Source organism: Micropterus salmoides, unplaced genomic scaffold (assembly GCF_014851395.1).
Source record: "Micropterus salmoides isolate LMB-PRFRI ecotype aquatic unplaced genomic scaffold, ASM1485139v1 Ms_hic_scaffold_6, whole genome shotgun sequence".
Classification (NCBI taxonomy): Eukaryota; Metazoa; Chordata; class Actinopteri; order Centrarchiformes; family Centrarchidae; genus Micropterus; species Micropterus salmoides.
The window spans coordinates 4,123,579-4,147,575 of NW_024044348.1; the positions used below are offsets into that span (position 1 = coordinate 4,123,579).

The 23,997-nt window shown below is 41.6% G+C and overlaps 2 protein-coding genes and 2 long non-coding RNA genes across 4 annotated transcripts; 2 read left to right on the plus strand and 2 right to left on the minus strand.

The window, feature by feature from the left end:
* Window positions 1-8,263, plus strand: si:ch211-112g6.4 (SH2 domain-containing protein 7). The gene is made up of 6 exons (XM_038700949.1): window positions 1-251; window positions 1,461-1,550; window positions 1,640-1,805; window positions 5,162-5,383; window positions 6,597-7,229; window positions 7,313-8,263. Exons 1-6 carry the CDS (start codon window positions 106-108, stop codon window positions 7,355-7,357), a joined length of 1,302 nt encoding a protein of 433 aa, XP_038556877.1. The 5' UTR covers window positions 1-105; the 3' UTR covers window positions 7,358-8,263.
* LOC119889979 lies at window positions 5,694-6,852 on the minus strand. The gene is made up of 2 exons (XR_005442184.1): window positions 6,744-6,852; window positions 5,694-6,657 (listed from the first exon to the last, which is right to left on the minus strand). It is a non-coding gene; the product is annotated as an uncharacterized LOC119889979 (long non-coding RNA).
* On the minus strand, window positions 7,132-20,287 carry LOC119889978. Its single transcript, XR_005442183.1, has 3 exons — window positions 20,248-20,287; window positions 19,990-20,077; window positions 7,132-7,216 (listed from the first exon to the last, which is right to left on the minus strand). It is a non-coding gene; the product is annotated as an uncharacterized LOC119889978 (long non-coding RNA).
* On the plus strand, window positions 11,620-23,997 carry rab11a (RAB11a, member RAS oncogene family). Its single transcript, XM_038700950.1, has 5 exons — window positions 11,620-11,808; window positions 14,694-14,889; window positions 16,172-16,365; window positions 18,164-18,244; window positions 21,182-23,997. The coding sequence occupies exons 1-5, from the start codon at window positions 11,769-11,771 to the stop codon at window positions 21,316-21,318; spliced, it is 648 nt and encodes a 215-aa protein (XP_038556878.1). The 5' UTR covers window positions 11,620-11,768; the 3' UTR covers window positions 21,319-23,997.

Sequence of the window (23,997 nt, forward strand, 5' to 3'; positions counted from 1 at the left end):
AATGAGGCAGCTCGTCTTCCTTGTGTGAGAGTTAAACATCATCTGAGCAGAGGGCATGCATGGTGTGCTACGGCTGCAGAGTCAGCTCCTGACAAACCTGCGAGGATGGAGAAGAAGTTAGACCTGCACGTGGGGACCTCGGAAGGAGGTCTGAAGGAGCTGGTGCTGAGGTGGTTCACTGAGACACAGGCGCCGATGATCCTCAACAACGGGAACTTCCCTGACTGGTTTCAAGGCTTCGCTGCAAGAAAGTGAGCAACACAGAAAAGAGTTCTACTGCAGGATCTGTGCTTGTGTTTAAGATATCTCAGTATGTTCCAACGTAGTAGAAGCTGCACTTGTTTTGACCTTGTGGTTTCTGATAGGTTGTGAAATTTTATTTGCATTTATTGGTATAGATTTCTGCAGGACACTGTAGATATTATGTTTTTCTGTTAGCTGCACTGCCGTAGTACTGCTGAGGACAATGAGGCCATGCAGTGGTGGAATATAAGTACTTGTATTTTAATCTAGTCTCTTCAGTTACTTTGCAGTATATGATGTTTTGTCATAGATTAAACTCACCGACAGTAAATAATAATAGTTAAAACTTGCTCCACCTCCACATGCATCAGTAGAAATCATCCAATGATACAGTAAAACACTCACAGGGGCGGGAAAAAACGTTTGATTTGTTACCCAAACATGTATACTTGGTAAACATACTTTTATGCAGGACTTTTAATTGTGCTGTAATGGAGTATTTTTAAAGTGCCACTTTTACTTAAGTAAAGGATCTGAATACTTTTTCCACCTCTGATGTTGTATGCTTGATATTTTTATGGTTATTCAGAGAAAACATGGAGTGAAGGGTATATTCTACAGTTGCAGTGGAAACAGCTCAGGACAGAATCATTCCTACAAAAGCTGTTTAAATAATTAGCTTTTAGTAATCAGGTAGTTGGCTTACAGTGTTCACTTGGGGTCTGACAACACATGGAAAAGATCTGAATACTTTAGGTTTCAATCTCTGCTACCAGTTCGGCAATAACAGCCTTCAGTTTATTTCCAGTTTGTTAAAATTTTGCCTGAAACCGGTGTCTTTTTGTACTACTGACATTACTGTATGTTGATTTTAATTACACACGGTACAGTTTGTACAGTCACTTTGATGCGGCTGCACTGTATTTACAGTCAGTAAAATTCAGTAAATAGCAAAGCTTAAAAAAATGTCAGTCTTGCTTTAAGGTAACGAACAAATGATAAATCGATTTGATTCCAGATATAATGTTTGCAGGGTGCAAAATCAACATATTTGACACGATTGATGACTCTGGCTGAGTCATCAGTGGCTCTTTGTTTTCTCTGAGTGATGTGTGTGAGAGTGAATAAAAGAGACGTACAAATCTGACATTGTGTGGCTATTTTTAAATCTAATTTGCCTGTAAGTCTAACTGGTTCGGTCTCCTTCTCTGCTGCAGGGACACTGAAGATCTACTGAGAGATAAAGCTCAGGGCTGTTTTCTCATTCGCCTCAGTGATAAAGCCATGGGCTACATCCTGTCCTACAAGTAAGGAAAGCAAAGTCTGTTGAACACTGTCCAGTTGCTTATTTACCGCCCTTCTGATTCATCTCACTGGCCGTGCATTTCCTCCAAAGGGGCCACGACAGGTGCCGCCATTTTGTCATCACCCAGAATCAAGATGGACAGTTCGTCATATCAGGAGACTGCCGGGCATACGGCAGCCTCACGGAGCTGATAGAGCATTACAAAGTCAGCCCCATCCAGCCCTTTGGAGAGCACCTGACCTCAAGTTGTTACGAGGTGAGGAGATCACAGAAAGTTTGATTAACTCGTATGCCGCATGTAGAAGATGTACACTCACCTAAAGGATTATTAGGAACACCTGTTCAATTTCTCATTAATGCAATTATCTAATCAACCAATCACAGGGCAGTTGCTTCAATGCATTTAGGGGTGTGGTCCTGGTCAAGACAATCTCCTGAACTCCAAACTGAATGTCAGAATGGGAAAGATTTAAGGTGATTAAAGCAATTTTGAGCGTGGCATGGTTGTTGGTGCCAGACGGGCCGGTCTGAGTATTTCACAATCTGCTCAGTTACTGGGATTTTCACCCACAACCATTTCTAGGGTTTACAAAGAATGGTGTGAAAAGGGAAAAACATCCAGTATGCGGCAGTCCTGTGGGCGAAAATGCCTTGTTGATGCTAGAGGTCAGAGGAGAATGGGCCGACTGATTCAAGCTGATAGAAGAGCAACTTTGACTGAAATAACCACTCGTTACAACCGAGGTATGCGGCAAAGCATTTGTGAAGCCACAACACGCACAACCTTGAGGCGGATGGGCTACAACAGCAGAAGACCCCACCGGGTACCACTCATCTCCACTACAAATAGGAAAAAGAGGCTACAATTTGCAAGAGCTCAACAAAATTGGGCAGTTGAAGACTGGAAAAATGTCGCCTGGTCTGATGAGTCTCGATTTCTGTTGAGACATTCAGATGGTAGAGTCAGAATTTGGCGTAAACAGAATGAGAACATGGATCCATCATGCCTTGTTACCACTGTGCAGGCTGCTGGTGGTGGTGGTGTAATGGTGTGGGGGATGTTTTCTTGGCACACTTTAGGCCCCTTAGTGCCAACTGGGCATGGTTTAAATGCCACGGCCTACCTGAGCATTGTTTCTGACCATGTCCATCCCTTTATGGCCACCATGTACCCATCCTCTGATGGCTACTTCCAGCAGGATAATGCACCCACAGTCACCAGATCTCAACCCAATAGAGCATCTTTGGGATGTGGTGGAACGGGAGCTTCGTGCCCTGGATGTGCATCCCACAAATCTCCATCAACTGCAAGATGCTATCCATCAATATGGGCCAACATTTCTAAAGAATGCTTTCTGCACCTTGTTGAATCAATGCCACGTAGAATTAAGGCAGTTCTGAAGGCGAAAGGGGGTCAAACAAAGTATTAGTATGGTGTTCCTAATAATCCTTTAGGTGAGTGTAGAATACCTGTTAAAACTTTGAATGCATTTTACAAGTTTACTATAAATGTGTGTTTATTCACTGGATTTTTATGGTTTTTATGCACGGTAGTGATGACAGTCAGTCCACCACTTTAATTCAATTCATTTAATTCATTCTAATCTAATCTGTAACACCACCAGTAAGACAAAGTTTCAAACCATCCAGTGAAATAGGAGTAAACATTTGAGGAAAAGTGTTTCATTAATTAATTATACTCAGGACTCAGAGTGCCTTGGATTTTGCTCCTCTTATTTGCAATTGTCCTGATCCTTGACTCTGAAGAGCACATTTGTTCTTTGGTGGAATACTTTAACTTGGCATTCAGCTACAGTAAAGACTCTTGATCCATGGTACAGAAATGTTGTACAGACATGCATAGTTCCCAGACAATGTATCCTAAAGATTTTCAGGATCTCCTGACTTTTCCCCCCTAGCGCCACCATGTGATTTTTGGTTTTGTGAAATATCTCAACAACTCTTTTGGATAGATACCAAACTTTGTTTCAGACTCTAATGTTGAATTTTAATCAATTCATGATGAAAATCTAACTCATCTGTCTTGGCTGTACGTTGCGTTTGGTGCTAATTAGCAACACACTAAGCTAAGAAACGGGAACATGACGAAGAGTCCTATGTTCAGCTCCATATAACTCATAATGAGTACCTGGAAAATAGGTTCCCCAGCCCTGTATTTGCTCAGTGTGTAATATTTAGGAGGATCTATTGACAAAAATGCAATATAATATCCACAACTATGTTTTCAGAGGTGTATAAAGACCTTGCCTAGTGAACCGTTATGCTTTTATAGAATGAGCCATTTCTATCTACATACATCGCTGGTCCTCTTACATGGACCTCGCCATGTTGCACCGCCATGTTTCTACAGTAGCCTGAACGGACCAACAGCTCAGTAGAGTGCATTTCGTCACTACGTTTAATGCGTACCACGAAGAAGAAGAGTGAACATGGCAGCCGGGACCAAACACATCCTTCGAGACCGGCAGAGGCCAGTTTGACGAGAGGGATTACAGGACGCAGGCCCCCGAGCAGATCTGACCACCCGAGCACATCCGGTAGCTACACCGGCTCTGGTTCTGGCGCCCATTCCCGGGCCACTACCCGCCATCACTCTCTGCTGGGTCCCCCGCCCCTGGCCATATACTTTACAAAGTAGAAGAAGACAGAGGTGCAACATTAAACTCTAATACTCCCCCAGTGCTCCGAGCTCGCAGTCCAGGCAGAGTCAGCGAATATGACAGCTAACCGAGCTAACTAGCTAACAGCAGCTAGTAGCAGTTAGCTGTTACTTTAGCAACAAGCGCAAATATCTGTTCATCAGCAAACTCCGTAAATCACAGATAACTGAGGCAGGGCAGCCCGCGAGAACCAGAGAATATTTTCCTCCATCAAATATGATCCAGTTTCACAAAACAGGTACAGTCCAAAAAAAGTGAGAAAGCTTTTCATTGGACACTAAATTAATACACGCCCCCGAGTGCAGGATGAGTCATCAACCTTTTTTTAAATCGTTTCCCAGGAAATGACAAACTCTAAAATACCATCAAGAATACCTACAAAACAACATTTTTTTTTTTATCATTGTTGGGCCAGATGCTGGTGTAATGGTGAAATATAGTGCAAGGCATATGCCATAAAAACAATTAAACATCAATTTTGATTTCATGGAAACTTTAAAATGACATGGTCAATGGGGGTTTCCCAGCACTCTCAATAGGCCTACACTTGAGGGAACTTCTCAAATAGTCGTTAAATCACCAAAATGTCATAGCTTAATGCTTCCTTAAGTGAAAACATGCAGCAATAAAACATTTAGTGGATCAAATCCAACCCAAACAAGAGTTTTAGTCAAGTTTGAGTAATATTTTATCCACAGATACAGATTTTTAGACACCTTCACAATCATGTAAAATGACAACTATTGGTTTTGGGGGCTGTGTACAATAACAACATAATTTTAATATTTATAAAATATCTTGAAATGGATTTCAGATTTGACCAGAACACATTAGGATCCTGGGATCATAGGGTCTAAACCCTGTGATCTAATGTGACTCACTTGTTGAAGCCAGCTTGAAAAGAGATGATGAGGTTTGTCGTTATTTGCAGGAAGACACAGGTGATCTGTATGATGTGGTGAATTACAACAGCAAAGGGAAGCCTGCGGTGAGCGTTCAAGCTCTGAGGAGTCTGTGGACCCAGAAAAATGATCACCACAATAATCAAAGGATTCAGCAGGAAAATGACCGTCCTCCAGTGCCGCCACATCCACTGCCACCAAAATCCCAAAACAGGAAGCTGATGGGAATGGTGTCTGTGTCCCCCACACAGGTATGAAAGAAGTTAAAACTGATTGATTACGCATTGAATGTTTTTTTAGTATAGACTGGATTTTCTCTAGGTGCATGTACGACGTATTTGTCACGACCTTATTCCAATCTGTTCACAACAAATTAATTTACTCTGTTGGTGTTTAACACAGTCTGGCTTGTTGTAGTTCCCACATAGAGCTAAAGCACCTGTGGCAGCATGTACAGATCAATATTTTGGCTTCACTTCAAGTCAAACACTGAGTGCAAATTTGAGTTTTGTGTCCATGAACATACATGAAAAGAGAATCACAAAAGAAGAAACTTCTGCATACCATGCAGCGTTGCGTTTTATTCCACCTGCAGAATCGCGTGCGCATCACTGCAGATTATATGATATGGTGGATTGGTCATTATTAGCTGTGTGGAGACAGATACATTTGTGTATCTTTATTTATAAAGGCACTCGTTTGCATATTACCACCTTTTATTAATAGTCACCTCAGCTTTGCGGTGAGTAGTCATCGAACCCGGTCCAGCAGGCTACTGCTGTTAAAAGTTCGCAGGGTGACTTCAGTGTTTGGAAAGACCGCAGTCTTCTCATGCTGTGCACCGTTAACTTGGGACTCTCCGGCTGGAGGTACTGGTGTCTCTTGGAAAGTTCAAATCATCGATTACAGAGGTTTTTAAAAGATGAATATAACTATTTTTGAATAAGCTGGCATCACATTGATGTAATTTAACTGCTCATTGAAGTTTGAATGTACTGGTTTGATAGTGGGTTGCGACTGTTGCATTTGTATACAGGTAAGAGGGTAAATGTGTTGATTGTATTTTGTATCATTGTTTTATGTTTGTACTGTCTGACTTGCTGTCCTGCTCCCTTTCTTGGCCAGGGCGCCCTTGAAAAAGAGATTTTCTCTCAATGGGTCTTTTCCCGTCGTTATATAAAAGGTTAAATAAAAAATAAAAAGAAAGAAAGAAACCACAAACACTGGACCCAACTGAATAAATACGTAAATAAATGGTTAATGAGTCCATGTGAGTTGTGAGTGTTATTGGTTTCATTTGCATTACCTAAAAAATGTTCTGCCAGTCCAACTTTTACTACAACAAATCAACCAAAATCATCTGCAGAGGAAGCTCATGTGATACGACCAGCAGCTACTAATGGACCATGTGGAGAAACTGTTTGGTCGTCCATATTCTCATTGTTCTCGTGTCATGTCCTTCAGGGTGTACCTCCATTGCCGAAAAGAGGCATGCCTCTGGGCTTCTCTCAGACTGGATCTTTGCCTGAAACAACACCACATCCAAGTGAAACCTGGACCGACCCAAAAGATTCAGAGCTCATGTCTGGAGACTTATTAAATACCACTTACACAAGCTACCCGGGTGATCCTTCTCGACCAGGGCTCACATACTCTGAGCTGACACAGGTGGAGAGCAGAAGCAAATCTCTACCGAGACTGAACAACACGGAGGAGGACGAGTACTCTAACCAGCTCAGTATTCCCTCCTTCACATATTCGTCCGCTCCACTGAAAATTGTCAACTGTCACACCTACTCCCTCCACGATCCCAGAGACAGTTTGAGGCGGAGCAGCTCCGGGTCCGAACAACGGGGACGGGATGTGGATATGTTGAAGTCCAACCCGCTGTACCAGACCTCTGAGAGGCCCGGAGGGAGTTCAGCGCAGCAGGGAGGCGACATGTATGCTGAGGTTCCCGAGAGGGCAACAAGTGCCGGGCTGGATGATGACACCTATGAGCAGATCCCCAGGGAGGCCGCCGCTGTCCAAGGCAACACTTACGAGTCGCTGGAGGAAATGAAGACAGAGAAGCCCAAACACACCTGGGGGAAAAATGTAAGTCAGAAAGAATGATCTAAGTTTACTAACAGCAAATGTATGCAGCTAATTTTCCTTGTCTTTTTTTTTTCTGTTTACAGAATATTAAATGGAAGAAATACCGTCCTGATCACAAGAAGAAATAAATGAAATGAACTCTTACAGGAGGATTTTAATAGAGTTTGGTTAATTATAATAAATTCAACGATCGGATTTAATTTGGATGTTTTGGCTCGGGCATACCACACCAATGTGCTTATGTTGTGTTCTCCTGATTATACTTTTATTTTTAATTTACACCATTATTTTCTTCTGTGTTTCATGTCACTATGTTAATGTAAGTGTATGTACATTTGTTATGCATGTATGACTACCTTAGTGAATAGATGTCAATGTCAACACATTTCAGTTACTTGCTTTTCATATGTAATGTCTCCTCCATAATGAACAAAAACAATTCCTTTCCACAACTGATCCGGCAGCTGGCGAGATTTTTTAAATCCACGGGTGATAGAAAGTGAGAATCCACTGTCCCACAGTTGTCAAAGGTGTTTCTGATGTATGGTGTGTAACAAGTCTGTGTTTAAAAGGGGAAATTTAAACACTGCATACGTGAGAAAAGCCTTTTGTTGCCCAAAGGGAACTGCTGATCCTCAAGGGACGTCACGGGTGGGTCTGAAGACTACAAACTTGAAAATGAAAAGAATCCCACTGCCCACCACGAGCATCACACACGTGAATCTCCGACTGAACTCTCTGCGGTGGGGTTGCATTGTGGTAATGAATTAGTCAGGTTTTGACAAGGAAGAAGAAGCTGTTGAATAAATAAATCTGGTTGTGCTGCGTCGATTTTGATCCATTTCCCCCCCTAATTGTCCATCGTGAGTCCGTCAGTGTCATAAGAGTGCAATGCTAAATTGGTGAAGTACTCTCCTTTAATATGCCTGAGGTCCAAACTCATTTCAGACTTGCTGCAGTTGTCAGAGTTTGTCCTGAGCTCAGACACCAGAACTGGCAGGATGAGTTCAGTTATTCATTTTAAAAAAAAAAAAGAGCACAACTCCTGGTGGAAGTCCAGAATTTAAATGTGACAATCCTGCTCAAAAACCAGGCAAGTAAAACAGGATCCAGGAGGTGATGATTATAAGTTCAAACAGAGGCTGAGAACAAACTGGCAGAGTTGCAGGCGGACAAGCAGGACATGGAAACACGCGACAAACAACACACGCCAAGGCAATGACCCAGAACCGAAATGAGGACTCTACTGACACAAATGAGCGGGGAGGGAGGAACACCAGGTGCAACACATTAGGAACAATCAGGAGAACAGGAAACAAAACCAGATGCAACACCAGACACAGACAATTTCAGAATAAGAGAGAAAAACAGACACAGCAGACAGACCACAGTGTGACAGCAGCTCTTCACAGTCGGACCTGTTGAATCTTCCCAGCTTCTATTTTCTCCTCATTTCCTCTGTGTGGACTGAACACCTCACCTCCTCCTCTGTCCCCATCTTCTCTTTTCCTGAGTCGTCCTAATGAGGCCTGATCCTGCCCAAAGCATCCCTCCTCCTGATGATGTTCTGAAATGCCTTCTAGCTCCTTTTTGAACTCCCTCTCCTTCACGATGACTTCTTTTTCCATTTTGAACTCCATCTCTGTCACCTCCCGCCGAGCTCAAAGGCCTTTCCTCGAGCCTTGTCTCCTCTTTCCAAAATGCTTCTTTTCCTGTTGTAACCTTCTTGTCACCACAAAGATCAGTTTTTTCTCCGTCTAGGCAGCCTTGTCTGCGTTGCACATGCCAGACTCAGTGGATGGCTTAAAATATCAGATCTCCTACTTATGAATTACATTTACCAGTTTGGAAACACCACTTTCTTGCATCTGTGTGCTTCAAATGTTTCAAAAGCACTTTATGAACATGTTTATTGTTATTAATATTTAATACTTTCAGGAAGAGAAGTGACGTGACCACGTGGGGAGGCAGTAGCTCAGTAAGTGAGGGATTGGCCTGTTCAAGTCCGGCACATTTGGAGTGTGGACTGCTTGCTCAGTTCTGCTCCTTCTTACTGCCGACGGTGCCCTTGAGCAAGGCCCTGAAACCCTAACTGCTCAGGGCCCCCGACTTGATGGCAGTCTCCTTGCTCTGACCTCTCCCCATATGTTCATGCATGTGTATAATGTGTGTAAAAAAAAAAAAAAATAAGATTTTGAGATTTATAAAGTTGCCTTTTTATTTTCTCTGAATGGAAGGGAATTATATTACCTGTTAAACTAGAGATAACATGACAATAAAACATATGTACACATGTGTGAACCCTTTAAAGAAGCATATTTGATATGTTTTTGAGAAAAAAAAATATGTATATAATAGCCAGTGTTGGGAGTAACACATTACAAAAGTAACGCAATTACAGTACTGTAGGCTATTACTTTTTGCTGGATACAGTAATATAACGCATTAGGCTACTAATACATTTTCAGTAATATTATACCCTGTAGCCTACAACACGAAATTAAGTGGTGTATTTTTTTAAATTCACCAACACTGTGAAACATTTCGGCGCCAGAAAAAAAAAAAATCTGTGAGTAAAAGAGTAAGGTTATTTCCTGTTGCTGGAATTCGATGGTTGAGATTGTAGGCAGGGAGCCAGAGGGAGCTCGGCTCCTTTTTAATAAAGAGGGTAACTACCCTGAAAACATGATTGTGAAATTTAAGGGGGGCTCTAAAGTATTGACAATATGCCTTTTTTTTTTTCCATGCATTTCTATTTTCTGTGTCTTTATCATCACTAAGTAAATAGAATTGTGTATGTGTTTTCTTCATCGATTTCCTTTTGTGATCAGAAAGGCTGCCGTCATGCAGACCGATCCTGTGGGAGTGTCGGGAGATTTAAATAATCAATGAATTAAGTTTTGCTGCTGTACCTTGTGCGTAAATCAGCACAGCATCCTATTTCACCCATCTGCAACCCACTTGCTATTAATCAGAATATTCATTATTATGACAAAGACCCACCCGATCCGTGGATATATCTGATCTGCACATCAGTAGAACCCACATATGCAGCACATCTCACTATCTGAATAATGCAGCCATTAAATAGCAGTGAAGGTAACGCAAAAGTAGTGTAAAGCATTACAATTCAATTAAAGTAATATTGTAATATAACTAATCATTCTTAAATGACTAGTAACTAGTGATCTATAATGTATTACATTTTGGAAGAAACACTGTTTGCTGACGACACTATGGTCATCGGCCTCATCTCAGCGGTCAGAACAACCTGGAGCTTAACACGCTTAAAACTGTGAAGATGACCGTGGACTTCAGGAGGAGCCCCCCCCACTCTGCCCCTCATCACTATACTCAACAGCCCTGTGTCTGCTGTGGAATCCTTCAGGTTTCTGGCATCCACTATATCCCAGGACCTGAAGTGGGAGCCCAACACTGACACCATCATCCAGAAGGCCCAGCAGAGGATGTACTTCCTGCTCCAGCTCAGGAAGCTCAACCTGCCTAAGGAGCTGCTGATCCAGTCCTACACAGCCATCATCCAGTCTGTCCTCTGCACCTCCATCACTGTCTGGTTTGGATCTGCCAGCAAAAAGGACAGGAGCAGACTACAACGGACAGTCAGGACTGCAGAAAAGATCATCGGTGCCAACCTGCCCTCCATTCAGGACTTTCACACAACCTGTTCCAGCTCCTCCCCTCTGGTAGGCGCTACAGAGCACCGTACGCCAAAACCAACAGACTCAGCAACAGTTTCTTCCCACAAGCCATCACTCTGATGAACAGCTGATTTCTGACTCACAGTGTCAGGAACAACTCCTGTGCAATAACCCAGTAACTCTGCCTCTAATCAGCCACCTGTTTACTGGTTTCCACTTATTATTTATTCATCACTCTTTTTCAGAGCTGTTCATACTGTATACCAAATCCACCTACCTCATGTACAGAACACCTGCACATAATACTTATTTATTCCAGCATCCTTTGCACTGTGCTCCATCACACTGTGTACGCATGTATGTGCACCTGTATATCTCATCCACCGCCGACATGTACATAATAATTCACTCCTGCATCCTTTGCACTCTGCTCACTGACCTATTGTCTCAACCTGTCTATATTGTTTTCATTCATAGTGTGTGTACATATGTGTTGTCTGTACTGTAACCTGTGTCTGATTGTGTTATTGTATTATTGTATGAGTAAGCACATCGTGAGCAATGTACAATCCTGAGTGAAATTCCTCGTATGTGTACACATACCTGGCAAATAAAGCCGATTCTGATCAAAAGGTTTTCTCTCCTTCGCATTGTATTAAAAGTGTGATGTGCAGTTGCGTCTGCTGACCAGTAGAAGTCGGAGTTCTCACTGTGCGCTGCCCTTCAACTGAGCAGAAGAAGAAGAAGAAGAAGAAATTACGGAAGTACGGCTTCCAAACAGAATCCCGTTGGAAGACTTAAAAAAAAAAAAAAAAACAGTAGATCGCCTTTCTTTCATTGAATCAATTAAGTCTTGGACTAACAATTTCTCAATAAGACGATGGGCACTAGAGATGACGAATACGATTATTTGTTCAAAGGTAAAAGAAAGCTTTTTCTCATTGTTGCAGTCCTGTCAGGCTAAACAGGCCAGCTGATCAACTGTCAGGCTAAATGCTAACGGAGCCAACCTTTGTGCTCTCACTGCTTCTCTGCGAGCTTTCTGGGGAAATGTCAGCAACTTTGATCAATACCCATGACAGAGAGCGACCTTTTGCTAAAACCAGGAGAAGAAAAACTAGTTATTAACTCGTCACGTCGCGAAGGTTTATCGATACGCCGCGACAGGGCGTCTTGAGCGTCGGGCTAACGTTAGCAGTTAGCTGATGATAGCTTTCAGTCGGTGGGCGCGGACCAGCCTCACGTCGGACACACCTAACAGTTATCACATTACCTTCAAATGATCCAACCAGCCGGGCGAACGGGATAATAATAATAATAAATAATATTCTAACGCATGCAGGGAACACGTTCAGTCACTCGTTTTACAGTGAATCGTGCAGCCAGAACTAATAGCTCGTGTGTGAGCTAGCAATTATTAGCTGCGCTAAAGCAAACAATAAAGGTCGGTTAAAAATGCAAAAAAAGTAAACAAAGTGGTTTCTATAGTAACGTTATATTCATTTTGAGTTAATGTCTGTGTCAGGTGTAGAGTTTTGGGGTTGCGGATTAACGCAATTATTGTTAAGATGTCAGTGAAATAATTAATGTTAGCTAGTAAATCAAGGCTTTACATTTTAATACATTAACAATTCTCAACTCCTACATGTTTATGTGTCAAATTCAGTGGCGGATGAGGTACACAAATCCTATACTTGAGTAAAAGCACAGATACCCTTGCTAAATATTACTAAAGTAAAAGTGTGTACGTAGAATAAGGAACATGTACTTAACGTTAAGTATTAAAAGTCATGTGACTGTTACTATTACTACTACTAGATTATTATTATTATTACTAAAGTAAAAGTATGTACGTATAATCAGGATCATGTACTTAACGTTAAGTATTAAAAGTAAAAGTCACTACTAGATTATTATTACTCATGTAAAAGTATGATTTTACTGCTGTAGCTGTTGAGGCGCAGCTCATTTATAACCATTTTGTATCAGACTGCAACTAATGATGATTTTCATTATGGATCAATCTGCTGACTATTTTCTCCATTAATCGATTGTCTAAATTCTGAGAACAGTGAGAAATGCCGTCTCAATTACTCAGAGCCCAAAGTGACACCTTCTCAATGCTTTGCTTTGTCTAACCAATGGTATAAAGCTCAAAATGATCACAAATAAATAACAATAATTAAAAGGAAAAGCAGCAAATCTTCACATTTGTGAAGCTGGAAACCATGAAAAATGTCATTTTAATGTCAATCTTATAATCCTGTCATCTGAAAACTGTTGGGTAATTTAAAACAAAACATTTTTTTAGTGTTTATGTTTTTGCGTGTATTAAAAAAAAAAAGTATTTTGTAAAGTAACTGAAGCTCTCAGATAAATGTAGTGAAGTAAAATTAAAATCTGAGATGTAGTGGAGTATAAGTAGAAAGTGGCATGAAGAGAATATACTCAAATAAAGTACAAATGCCTCTAACTTGTATTTAAGAACAGTACTTGAGTAAATTTACTTACTGTCCACTTACTCGCCAAATTTTACTTTTTGTGTACGATCACTCTGGCAGTGGTTGTGTTTTATATCTACTTTAGTGCTACATACACCTTCAGGAATTTGAAAAGTAAGTGATTCAATGTGATTCTCTAATAATCAATACACATAACACACTTAAAGATGAACATGTCAGCCCTGTGATAACGTGACGACCTCAACTCGTCTTTATGGTCAACACTTGATGCCAAACAGTGGATCACTTCACAAATCTGAGGCAGAACATTCAAAACAATTATGATAAAATTCTTATCAACAAATATGCACGAGTAAAATTAAGTAAAAGCTTTTTTCCCCCCAGTCTTTTTCCTCAACAAAATAAACTTCTTAATAAAAACATTAAGTCCTAATTCGTGTATGATTCAAGTGAATAATCAAAAATTTATTGAACATTTGTTATATTGTTATTGAAAAAAATTATATTGCGATAATTATTGTTTTATTGTCCAGCCCTATTAGTAACTAAAAAGATACAGGTTCAAAGTCTTTTGTCATTATATACAGAGTAATGATATTTTACCAGCTACAAGGGCAATAAACACAGCAGTAAGGACGCAATAATACAGATTGTATTATTACGTCCTTATTGTTGAATTACAGTGAAATTGATCAAATTTAATAGAACAAAAAGTTTAAGCATAAAGAAAGCTAAAGTATAAAAACTACATAAACATGTATGTATTATGTATCAGTGCCAATATTGCACATAACGGTGATTAAGTAATATTGCATTACCTTGTAATGGCACATGACACTAACACTGTTGCTAATCATTATTGTCTCAGTCAAACAAGTAAAAATGTAGTAAATAAAATGTTGAAAAATATGAAGCCCAATGTGGCGCCTTCAAATAAGTTGTTTTATCCGACCAAAACAAACATGGAGTTATCCATCCCTCAAATCCTCACAAATGAGAACCAGAAGCCAAAGAGTGTTTGAAAGTTTAGCTTGAAAATTACTTGATTAACGCACAACTTTGAACTGTACACATTGCTCAGATTGAGAAATTTTGCACATTCCCTGTCAAATATTCTGTATATTTATTGCATTTTTTATAAATACTTATACATACTCTTTACTTTTTGTATTTTTACATTTCTATATGTATGTATATATGTACCGTTAAGCACCAATATACCAAGGCAAAAACCTCATCATGAAGTGAGATAAGATGTGATTTGTATGAATGTAACTTGAGCAACGTTTACACGGGAAGTTTTCTGCTGTATTAAAATGTGTTTTCTCCTTTCTGTGTTTCAGTGGTCCTTATTGGTGACTCAGGTGTGGGAAAGAGTAACCTGCTGTCCCGTTTCACCCGCAATGAGTTCAACCTGGAGAGTAAAAGCACCATCGGAGTCGAGTTTGCCACGCGCAGCATCCAGGTGGACGGCAAGACGGTGAAGGCCCAGATCTGGGATACAGCTGGCCAGGAGCGCTACCGTGCCATCACATCAGCGTGAGTATACGAGGAGGTCAGCGGGGTTTAGGATGTGCTGTACGAACATGCCAGAACACACGTCAGTAATAATTCTGGAATAAGTTAAAAAAGCTGTCCTGTAAAGTATTCAACTAAGCAAAATGAGCAGACAGCTTTGTAATAGGGCTGAGTGATTTTTGAAAAAGATAAAAATAAAAATCTAACTGCGATTTTTCTGCCTGATGTTGTGATTCGATTTTTTAAAAAAGTTTAGCTAAAGTTCAATATTCACTGCCAGTCTATTTTTGACTGAAGCTGCACAGAGCAAATGAACCGGGCAGAAAGTCAGACACAGAACGGCATAGAGAATCCAGTTGAATTTCAAAATAAAACACCCTGTGCAGACTCCCGATCGTATATCAACAATAAACACAGTTAAAAACAGACAAAAAAACAATTTAACTACGTAGCCGAGCTTATCATGATAGAAGCACAAAAATCAAGGGCAACTGAACAAATTAACAAAATCTGAACAAGTCTGCAATTTCAGGCAGGCAAACGCTCTTATTCTGAAATTCTCCATGTGAGAGATATAGCCTGCACAGAGCGGAACGAAACGGGCTCCCAGAGAGCTGTTGAATCCGTAGTTGAAGCACACAAAATGACAAATTAACGACACGTCAACAACGCAGGGCAGCTAAACTCTCCGCTGCTGAAACACTTCAGTGTGAGTTGATACCAGACAAAACCGCAACCATCTGCTCGCCTGACGCCACTATCCCACGTCTTCCTCCAGTTTTGTTTGTTTGATGTTGTTAAATGTGCACGCCCTGTGCCCGCTCTGATTGGTGAGTAGGACATAAACACAGTCAATAAAACACAATGAAGAGAAAATCTCAGCGTGCGATGTTTGTTAGTAGAATAAGACACATCTTGATCGGCAGTCAGCCTCTTAGTGATGCTGTTTGTTGCTCAAATGATTATTTTTACAATGTACAGATTACGAATCCCCGCTAATCCTTTACGGTAGACAAAACATAAAGGTGGAAGGGATGTCAAGGCATGCACGACGTCCACGTTCTAGCATTTCATCTCTCATTTCCTGCAATTTTACACTAAAATAACAGCCAATCAGCTGAAACAGCCCATATATCCAGCTGGACTAACACAACACGCTGACGTGTCACAACTTTCAGAGGCTGAAATCAGGTTACCAAAGTGCTCCTACCAAATCCCCAGCAGTATTCCAGTAATCTGGCCCTGATGATAATTGTGTGGTGATGACTGATGAGTCTTCGCCGTGCGTGGCGCTCTGCTGCAGGTACTACCGTGGAGCGGTGGGGGCCCTCCTGGTCTATGACATTGCCAAGCATCTAACTTATGAGAATGTGGAGCGCTGGCTGAAGGAGCTGAGAGATCACGCTGACAGCAACATCGTCATCATGCTGGTGGGCAACAAGAGCGACCTGCGTCACCTCCGGGCTGTTCCCACAGACGAGGCGCGGGCTTTTGCTGGTAAGACCATAATGTTCAGTTATTAAAAACTATTTCCTGGCCAAGATCAGCAGCAAATCAGATAAGACTTCACAAAGAGAGACCAGTTTGTGCAATTTTAGATCTGTTGGATGAAATGATTACAGCTGGGGATTTTGTTAAGTAAGGAAGGAGACGTGCTCTGCGATAGGATTTTAGAAATGAACTATGACGGGGCGCACACTTTATTATTATTTCTTTTTTTATTTCAGCCGTTTAAACAAACAGATTGAGAAACGTGAGTCTTACGGATAACAAATGAGGCTTGACATGTAGGCTGGAAGAGGTGTGATGAAGAAAATGCATCAGTAATAGTTAGGGGTGGGAGAGAGAAAAAAAAAAAATCTATTCTTAGATGCATCACGATGCAGACGTGGAAGATTCTGACTCGATTACCAAATGTCAAAAAAATCAATTATTTAAATGTTAATCGATAACGTAATGTTATTGGTGTGGGGTGGTGATGGTACAGTGGATAAGACCCGAGTTCAAGTCCCCACTGTGACACATCTAATGTGTTCCTGAGCAAGACACTCCTCTGGAGCAACCCCTTTCACATATATAGCAATTGTAAGTCGCTCTGGATGAAAGCGTCAGCTAAATGAATAAATGTAATGTTGACGGAAAGCAAAAAAGGCGGAACTTGCAGAAGTGCATCGCCCGGACCGCCTGTGGCGTGCACATAACAGAGAGACCAGTGTTCCCCCTGTGTTCAGCACACCACCGCTACTACTAAAATGTCACACGATCATTTATATCAATGTGCAAGTAATGATTTTAACTCTTAACGCTCCTGTGTGTGAGGGAATGAGAGAGAGCAAGCGGCAGAACAGGACGCTGAAAGTTAGTGGCGAAAAATATTAGCAGTAGGTTTCTGTCTGAACGTGCAGTGTAGCTCACAGTGTGTCCGTTAATAAAAGTCTGTAGTTTCCCCAACTGCTGGAAAAGTGAAGGCGTTTAGCGCTAGCTGACATCTTCTCTGTACAGCATGTTTTTTTGTCCGTTATGTAACGTTAGCGAATTTAGTAACAAAGTAATATTAATTAGTTCAGCTGTATGTCATTAGTTCTAACTTACGTACTTGTCAAGGGTTGAGAACATCAGGTACAAGCTCAGACTTATCTGGTGTACAGCTCTGTCCTGTACACATCCTGATAGTTATATTTCAGTTTTCGGAGGAGTCTCACAGCTGGCTACTAAAGAAATGAGGGACCATGGAGCTGAGCTTAATGAAATGTATTAGGGATGCAAACTAGTCCTTTTAAGCTAATGAGGAGATGCTTCTTTTGGTTTTTAATATGCAAATTAAATGCTTAGTAATTATCCAGCGATCCTGTATAGAGAGAAAAAATTATGCATCAAGATGCATCGATAATTGTTTTATAAATCGCATCGCAGCCCTCTGAATCGATGACGTGCCAAGAGATTCCAACCCCTCGTAATAATGTTGTAAGTAGTATTTACAAAAAGCTAAATATATCTAAAATACCAATAAGTATGTTGGGTGAAGCACCCCTGCCCCCAGAAAGTCTAATATTCTGCCTAAACTCGAGACTCGACTTTCCGTGCACAGCCCTGGTGATTTGTAAATTATATTATGCTGTGTATCAATCATCCATGTTCTAATGATTCTGATTGGTGCATTGAAATGATAATTTTTCAGTTATTGTGTAACGCAGTGAACAAATGATGTTGGTAGTTCCACAATCACACATTTCTGTTATCTGTGGAATGTCTGAAACATGTTTAACGTGACCTGTTGCTCAACTTCGCCCTGCAGAGAAGAATGGTTTATCTTTCCTGGAGACGTCAGCTCTGGACTCCACCAACGTCGAGACGGCCTTCCAGACCATTCTGACAGGTTTGTATCTTAACATGCTTGCACCATCACATACTCATGTCCACATTCATCCACCCACAGTCATTACAGAGAGAAAGGAGCTCATTTACAGAAGTCAGCACTCCCTCTCACACCCCACAGAATTACCATTTATTGAGGAAGGGAGAGTTCAGTTCTTGTCGCAGGTGTTTTTATTATCGGAGCTCAGAGCTGTCCTTTTTTTATGAGGGTGATTAAAGTGAGAGGGGAAGTCAGGTAGAGCGAACTTCTGTTGCTGGGCAGATATACAAACAGAGACAGAGCCACGCCACTGCACTGGGTTAGCTTCATCACACAATGACTGTCTGAATAGCTTATCTTGTAGGAGGGGCAAACCTTTTGTTATCACGAGTGAGATGAACAACTGAAAGTGTTTTGTTGTTTTGTGTATTTTGGTTCTGCTGGTGTCTGTACACTATCTGTATGAAAGCCACGTCTGTCTGTCCTGTAACAGAGCGAGATAGTAAACACGGCGCCTTCCTTTAGTTTAAACATATAAAAAGGACATTGATTGATAACAAAATTGACACCAATTTGCTGGCTCCGAACCAGCAGTCCAGAGCTTCTGTACTAATGTTACAGGTGGAAACACTGATGCCGGGTTCACACACACACACACACACACACACACACACACCGCAAATTTTAAAATTCCCATCGTGTGAGTTTGACCACTGGATCCCTTTTCCTACCACTGGACTACTTGCACGAGCGTTCACACACTATTACTACAGCTGTATGAACATTCTGCTGTGATTTAGTTGCAATAAACGGATCAAACTGATGCCATAACGACTACATCATGATGCCAAGTTGTTAGAAATATGTCTGTCAGGAAGATGAACAGCAAACAACTTTTAAAATGCTTGAATTCCGATTGATGTTCGGATCGATTAGGGCTATGTTAACATCTTTCATCGTAAAGTCCATCGATCGCTGGAATCAAGTAACAGACATATTTCCTGAAGGCCTATCCCACCGCTCTGCCCGTTGTGACTGTCCTCTACAGATGACGCTCTGAAAAGCAGCCGCTGATGTTCGGACAGTCTGAATACAAATGTCACAATCGCATTTGGCCTCCAGCGCGCTGCCAGGCAGGTTATCGCAACTTTGTATTGACTTTGAATGTAATTGCGTGGCGCCCAACGCTCGCATCGTGTTGTGTGTGTGACACAAACATTACACACCACAGAACACCAAGCTTCCTGTCCAGGCAGAATCAGCAATAGGACTGCTAGCTACACGGCTAACTGAGTAGCTATCAGCAGCTGCTGTTGGCAGAAGTTAGCGGCTAAAGTACCGTAAAACTTCAAATAATATCAGAGTCCCAAATAGCTGCCTACATCCTTTACTGGCCTCAGTTCTTTGGATGTATAAAACCTCTTAAACCCGGCGGGGGTCGCCCGCTTTAGCTGATGCAAAGCTGCTTAGATTGTTAATACAAATATTAATGTTTAAACATGATCTATAAATCACTATGTTAGGTAGGTTTATTGTCACAATATAACAAGTTATAGAGTGAAATTGAGTTTTGTAACTCCCTTCTACTACTTGGCAGACAATATAACTTAATACAGAATCATTTCATCAAGAATCAAATCAGACGGTGGAGCTAACGGCCGTGTGCGGAGCTAGCTAGCTTGTTTAGCTAGGTGCATCTGTAATTCACGTTAACTGTCATTTTAACAGGGCTGACAAAAAACAGGCTTAAAACTAAATGTACTCACCAGAAAAGTGAACAGCCGACTCGCATTTCGCCTTTTCAACGGCGCTGGTTGAATTTACACAGTGCCGTGGGAACGAGTCACTCCCGCCCTGAAACACACTCTGCTTTATGGTCCATTTTCCTCTAAATGGGACCATAATTTACTAAATGAACATCATGTTGTATTAAAGAAGACTTGAAACTAGCGGCTGAGACCATAAACTCATCAGGAAAGTGTTTACTGAGGGAATAAATCTGCTGAGAAGTAGAAACATGTTACCGTTATTTCTAATGGAGCTGGGCCTCTTATTGCAACCAGAAGAGTCGCCCCCTGCTGGCCGTTCAAGAGAATGCAGGTTTCAGGGACTTCTGCGTTGGATTCATGTCTCAGACTGGAAGCTTCCCGCTTGGTTCAGACAGAGGGTAAAAAAAAAAAAAAGAGTATGAGAAAGTAATTTTCTAGTAGAAACCCTAAATACAAGTACGAACCGGAAAATGAGTATTCTGCGGCACCTTTAAGGCCTCTGTAATTTCGTAAAACAGGAGGAAATGGTGCATTTGTTGGGGATCGTTTGAGCAGTGGATGAATCCACATGTGGAGCTGTAGTGATTATTTGGTGCAGCAGGATGGTGTAGGTGGGACTGAGTCAGAATAAACTACAGTGTGTGTGTTCTTGGTGATGAAGGAGCATGTCGCCCAGCGCAGCAGTGAGGCTCACTGATGTGGTTTAATAGTTAACAGTAACAACGGAGCCCTATGGCTCAGAGGAAGAAGAGACGAGAGACTTGTTAGGAGATACATTGACTTAAATTACCTGGGGGCAGCTGCCTAGGTTGTTATCTTCTGGCAGTAATCCAGTTGTGTCTGCTTCAGTAAAAATACAGTTTTTAAAACTAATCTTAAACGGGGAAAAATGCCAAGATTGAACAATATGTGGGAACATTATGAAATAATCTGGACCTGGGCTAGACTGTGGTACATATGTAAGAATTTGTACAATTTGAAATGTTCACCTGTGACTCTTTATCACATTACAATGTGCTTCCTGTCGCCTGGTACCCCCAGGAAGAAATGGAAATCTCAGAAGTCACTTGCCAGGACGAGAAGTTAATTTCAAGCTAAATTTGACATTTTAAATAGTTTTTGAAATAAGAAGGTTGTAACTCTAAGTGACGGTGTTAATGTCCTCCCCTCGCTCTGCTCCTCCCATCAGAGATCTACCGTATCGTCTCCCAGAAGCAGATGTCCGAGCGCCAGGAGAGCGACATGTCCCCCAGTAACAACGTGGTCAACATCCAAGTGCAGCCCACTGAGAACAAACCAAAGATGCAGTGCTGTCAGAACATCTAGCCCAGCTGTGGATCTGCTGCTACCCCTCCTCCCCCTCTCTCCACAGTCCTCGTCTCCCTCCCTCCCCCCACCCCCCTTCCCAGCTCACAACTCCTCAAACCCCGCCCTCAGAAAATAGACTGCCTCGGTGTACTGTGTGGTGCGGGAGGGACGAGCCACAGATTCTAGGCTGTGACCCGAACTCTGCACCTATCTGTACCTGCCTCCCCCGCCCGACCCCACCCCTCCCCCAGGTAAATATATCCCAGTTTAAGAAGTCACTGCGTGAGGTGGCCCCCCCAAAGCAGAGCCCCTGTGTCGTTAGGCTACTGCAGGACAGCAGGCAGCAGGCATTTCATATCACTTTAGATTTCATTACTGTAGATGCGCTGACATGTCACAAATGTCTTAATATGAATGTTTTCTTCTCTTTTCTTCATCCTTTGTGCTCCTGTTGATTTCTCCACAAGTTTTTATGATCCGTGTCTTGTATCATATCTACTACTAGGTATATATGAATTTAAAGCACATCAAAGTTGCTCTGAAGTGTATTCCTATATACAAGCTTCTCCTCTGTCATTTTAGACCCCCCCCCCCCCCCCGCCCTTTAGTGCAATGTACTGTTTTGGAAACCATGTGGATGTATCGAGCACAGTGTAGACGTGTGCTCTGGTAGTGTCATGCCATTTGATTGCTGTTAATATGACGCTAGTGAAACGTAGAAACTTTTGCTTCAGTTTGCGCAGCGGAAAGGCCGGGGGTGAGCTTGCATGTAGCGCGCAGCCTCGCGGGCGCTGTTGTCACCGTTGTTTACAGCAGGTGGCGGGATCGGACCAGCTTTGCATGTCTTTAAAAGATGGCACTCTGCTGTGCTGCATGTTTTATCAGGTGAGAGACTCAACCTGGACTACATATGGAACACTATCATTGCCTTGAGGGTGTGTAATTTTAGGCGGTCGCCGTGAAAGCTAAACACAACTCCTGGACATTTGGATTTTTATGTTGTCCCACTTTAACTCTCATACAGAGAAAGTCATGCTTATACTGAGAAGGATTTTCTGACTGAATACACATTAGTGCATTGGGCTTTCCTGCTCCAACATTAGGAGAAATGTATGCATTCATTTTTTGACGTATTTGACTACAACTATGCAGAAACTAGCACACGGCTGTTTGGATTTTTGTTTTTTCTTAGTGCACCTCTATAGAGAATTAAGAAATTAAAAAAAAAGACAAAACAGCAAAAGTATGAGTAACTGCAGTAGTATTCTCGTATTACATTCTTATGATACTCTAATATTAAACTCTAAACTCTCCTGTCGTCTAGCAAGTTATGCATCGCATGTAACCACAGAACTGTAGTTAGGACGCACTGAGAAAGTAAGTGAATGGAAAATGTCTTTCACCCACTAGGTTGGATTTCATGAGTGTCAAACTGTTGCACTGAACCTTAATAGTTAATCTAGTAAACATGCTTTCTTGTCTAGGATTAGATTTTTACTGCACATTGAGAATCTGGACCTCTTTTGTCAGATTGGAGGAACCGTTTTTAAGGCGGTGCCACGTTTCAAGAACCAAAATGTAATGTTCAGCACTGCAGAACATAGGCTGAGTCTCGAAAGTCTTTCCTTAAGTCTTCAGTACTCCAGTGGACAGAAAAGTGTCTCCTCTGTTCAGGTTCAAACACAAGAAATCAAGGAAAAGCTTGAGGGATTCAGCCACATTCTTGCTAACTTCTGGTCACAGTGCCTCCTTCACCATGCATACCTGTCCGAAAACACCTCATTCACCTGCTAACAACTCACCATCGCACCCGCCTCCTCCTCCTTAACCAATAACCTTGCTTTGTCTGTCCTTCAAGGAGACAGACAGCTGTGTTGTCCCCGTCACGTAAAGCCTACGTACACCGAGCTGCCTCTGACTTCAACACAATGCATGGCTTTCTGTACGACTGCACCTCCGTGTCGTATCGCCTTATGTAGCTAACATTGTCATTACTGTCCATGAAATCTGCTGAGGGTAAGGCTTGGCTAGCTAGGATGACATGCTTAACAAGCTAATTGTTGTGACCAGTCCAGTCTGTAAACTGACAGATGCCTCGCTAACAATCTACTTGCTGAAACTTTCGAGTGTGTGTCCTGTTGAATTTCCAGGTTATAGCCGTGTCAGTGTGTGATGGTGTTAGCAGACATATACAATGCCTAAACTTAGTGTGTGTGTGTGCGTGTGTGTGTGTGTGTTTAGAGGCAGAGGGTAGATTGGTAGCTCTGGAGTGAGTGAGCTTGGCTGGCAGTGCCAATGGCGTTTTTGTTCGAACAGACGGCGCCGCCAGCCGAGCCTCTCCACACTCACTAGCTGGCAATCTGTGGACAAAGTGATGTTTTTTTCCTTTTCTGAATATATGATTTCTGATCCTGTTTCATGTACCTCTATCATTGTTCTGTATTTTTTTTTATTTTATTAAGAAATTTCTTTTGATTTTTTTTTTTTTACTATATTGAATTCTATAACTGACTGTAATTCCAGTGTAAACGTGTAAGAGTGAAATGATGTCATTTCAATGAATTTGGAGGGTTAAATGTGAGAGGGGGGTCAAAATGAATGGTTTTATGTTTTGTACAGATTGATAAATTGTACAATTGTGTCTATATCTTAAGTTATCAGTTCATCTTAATAAAGCGCACCAGTCATAAACCTTTA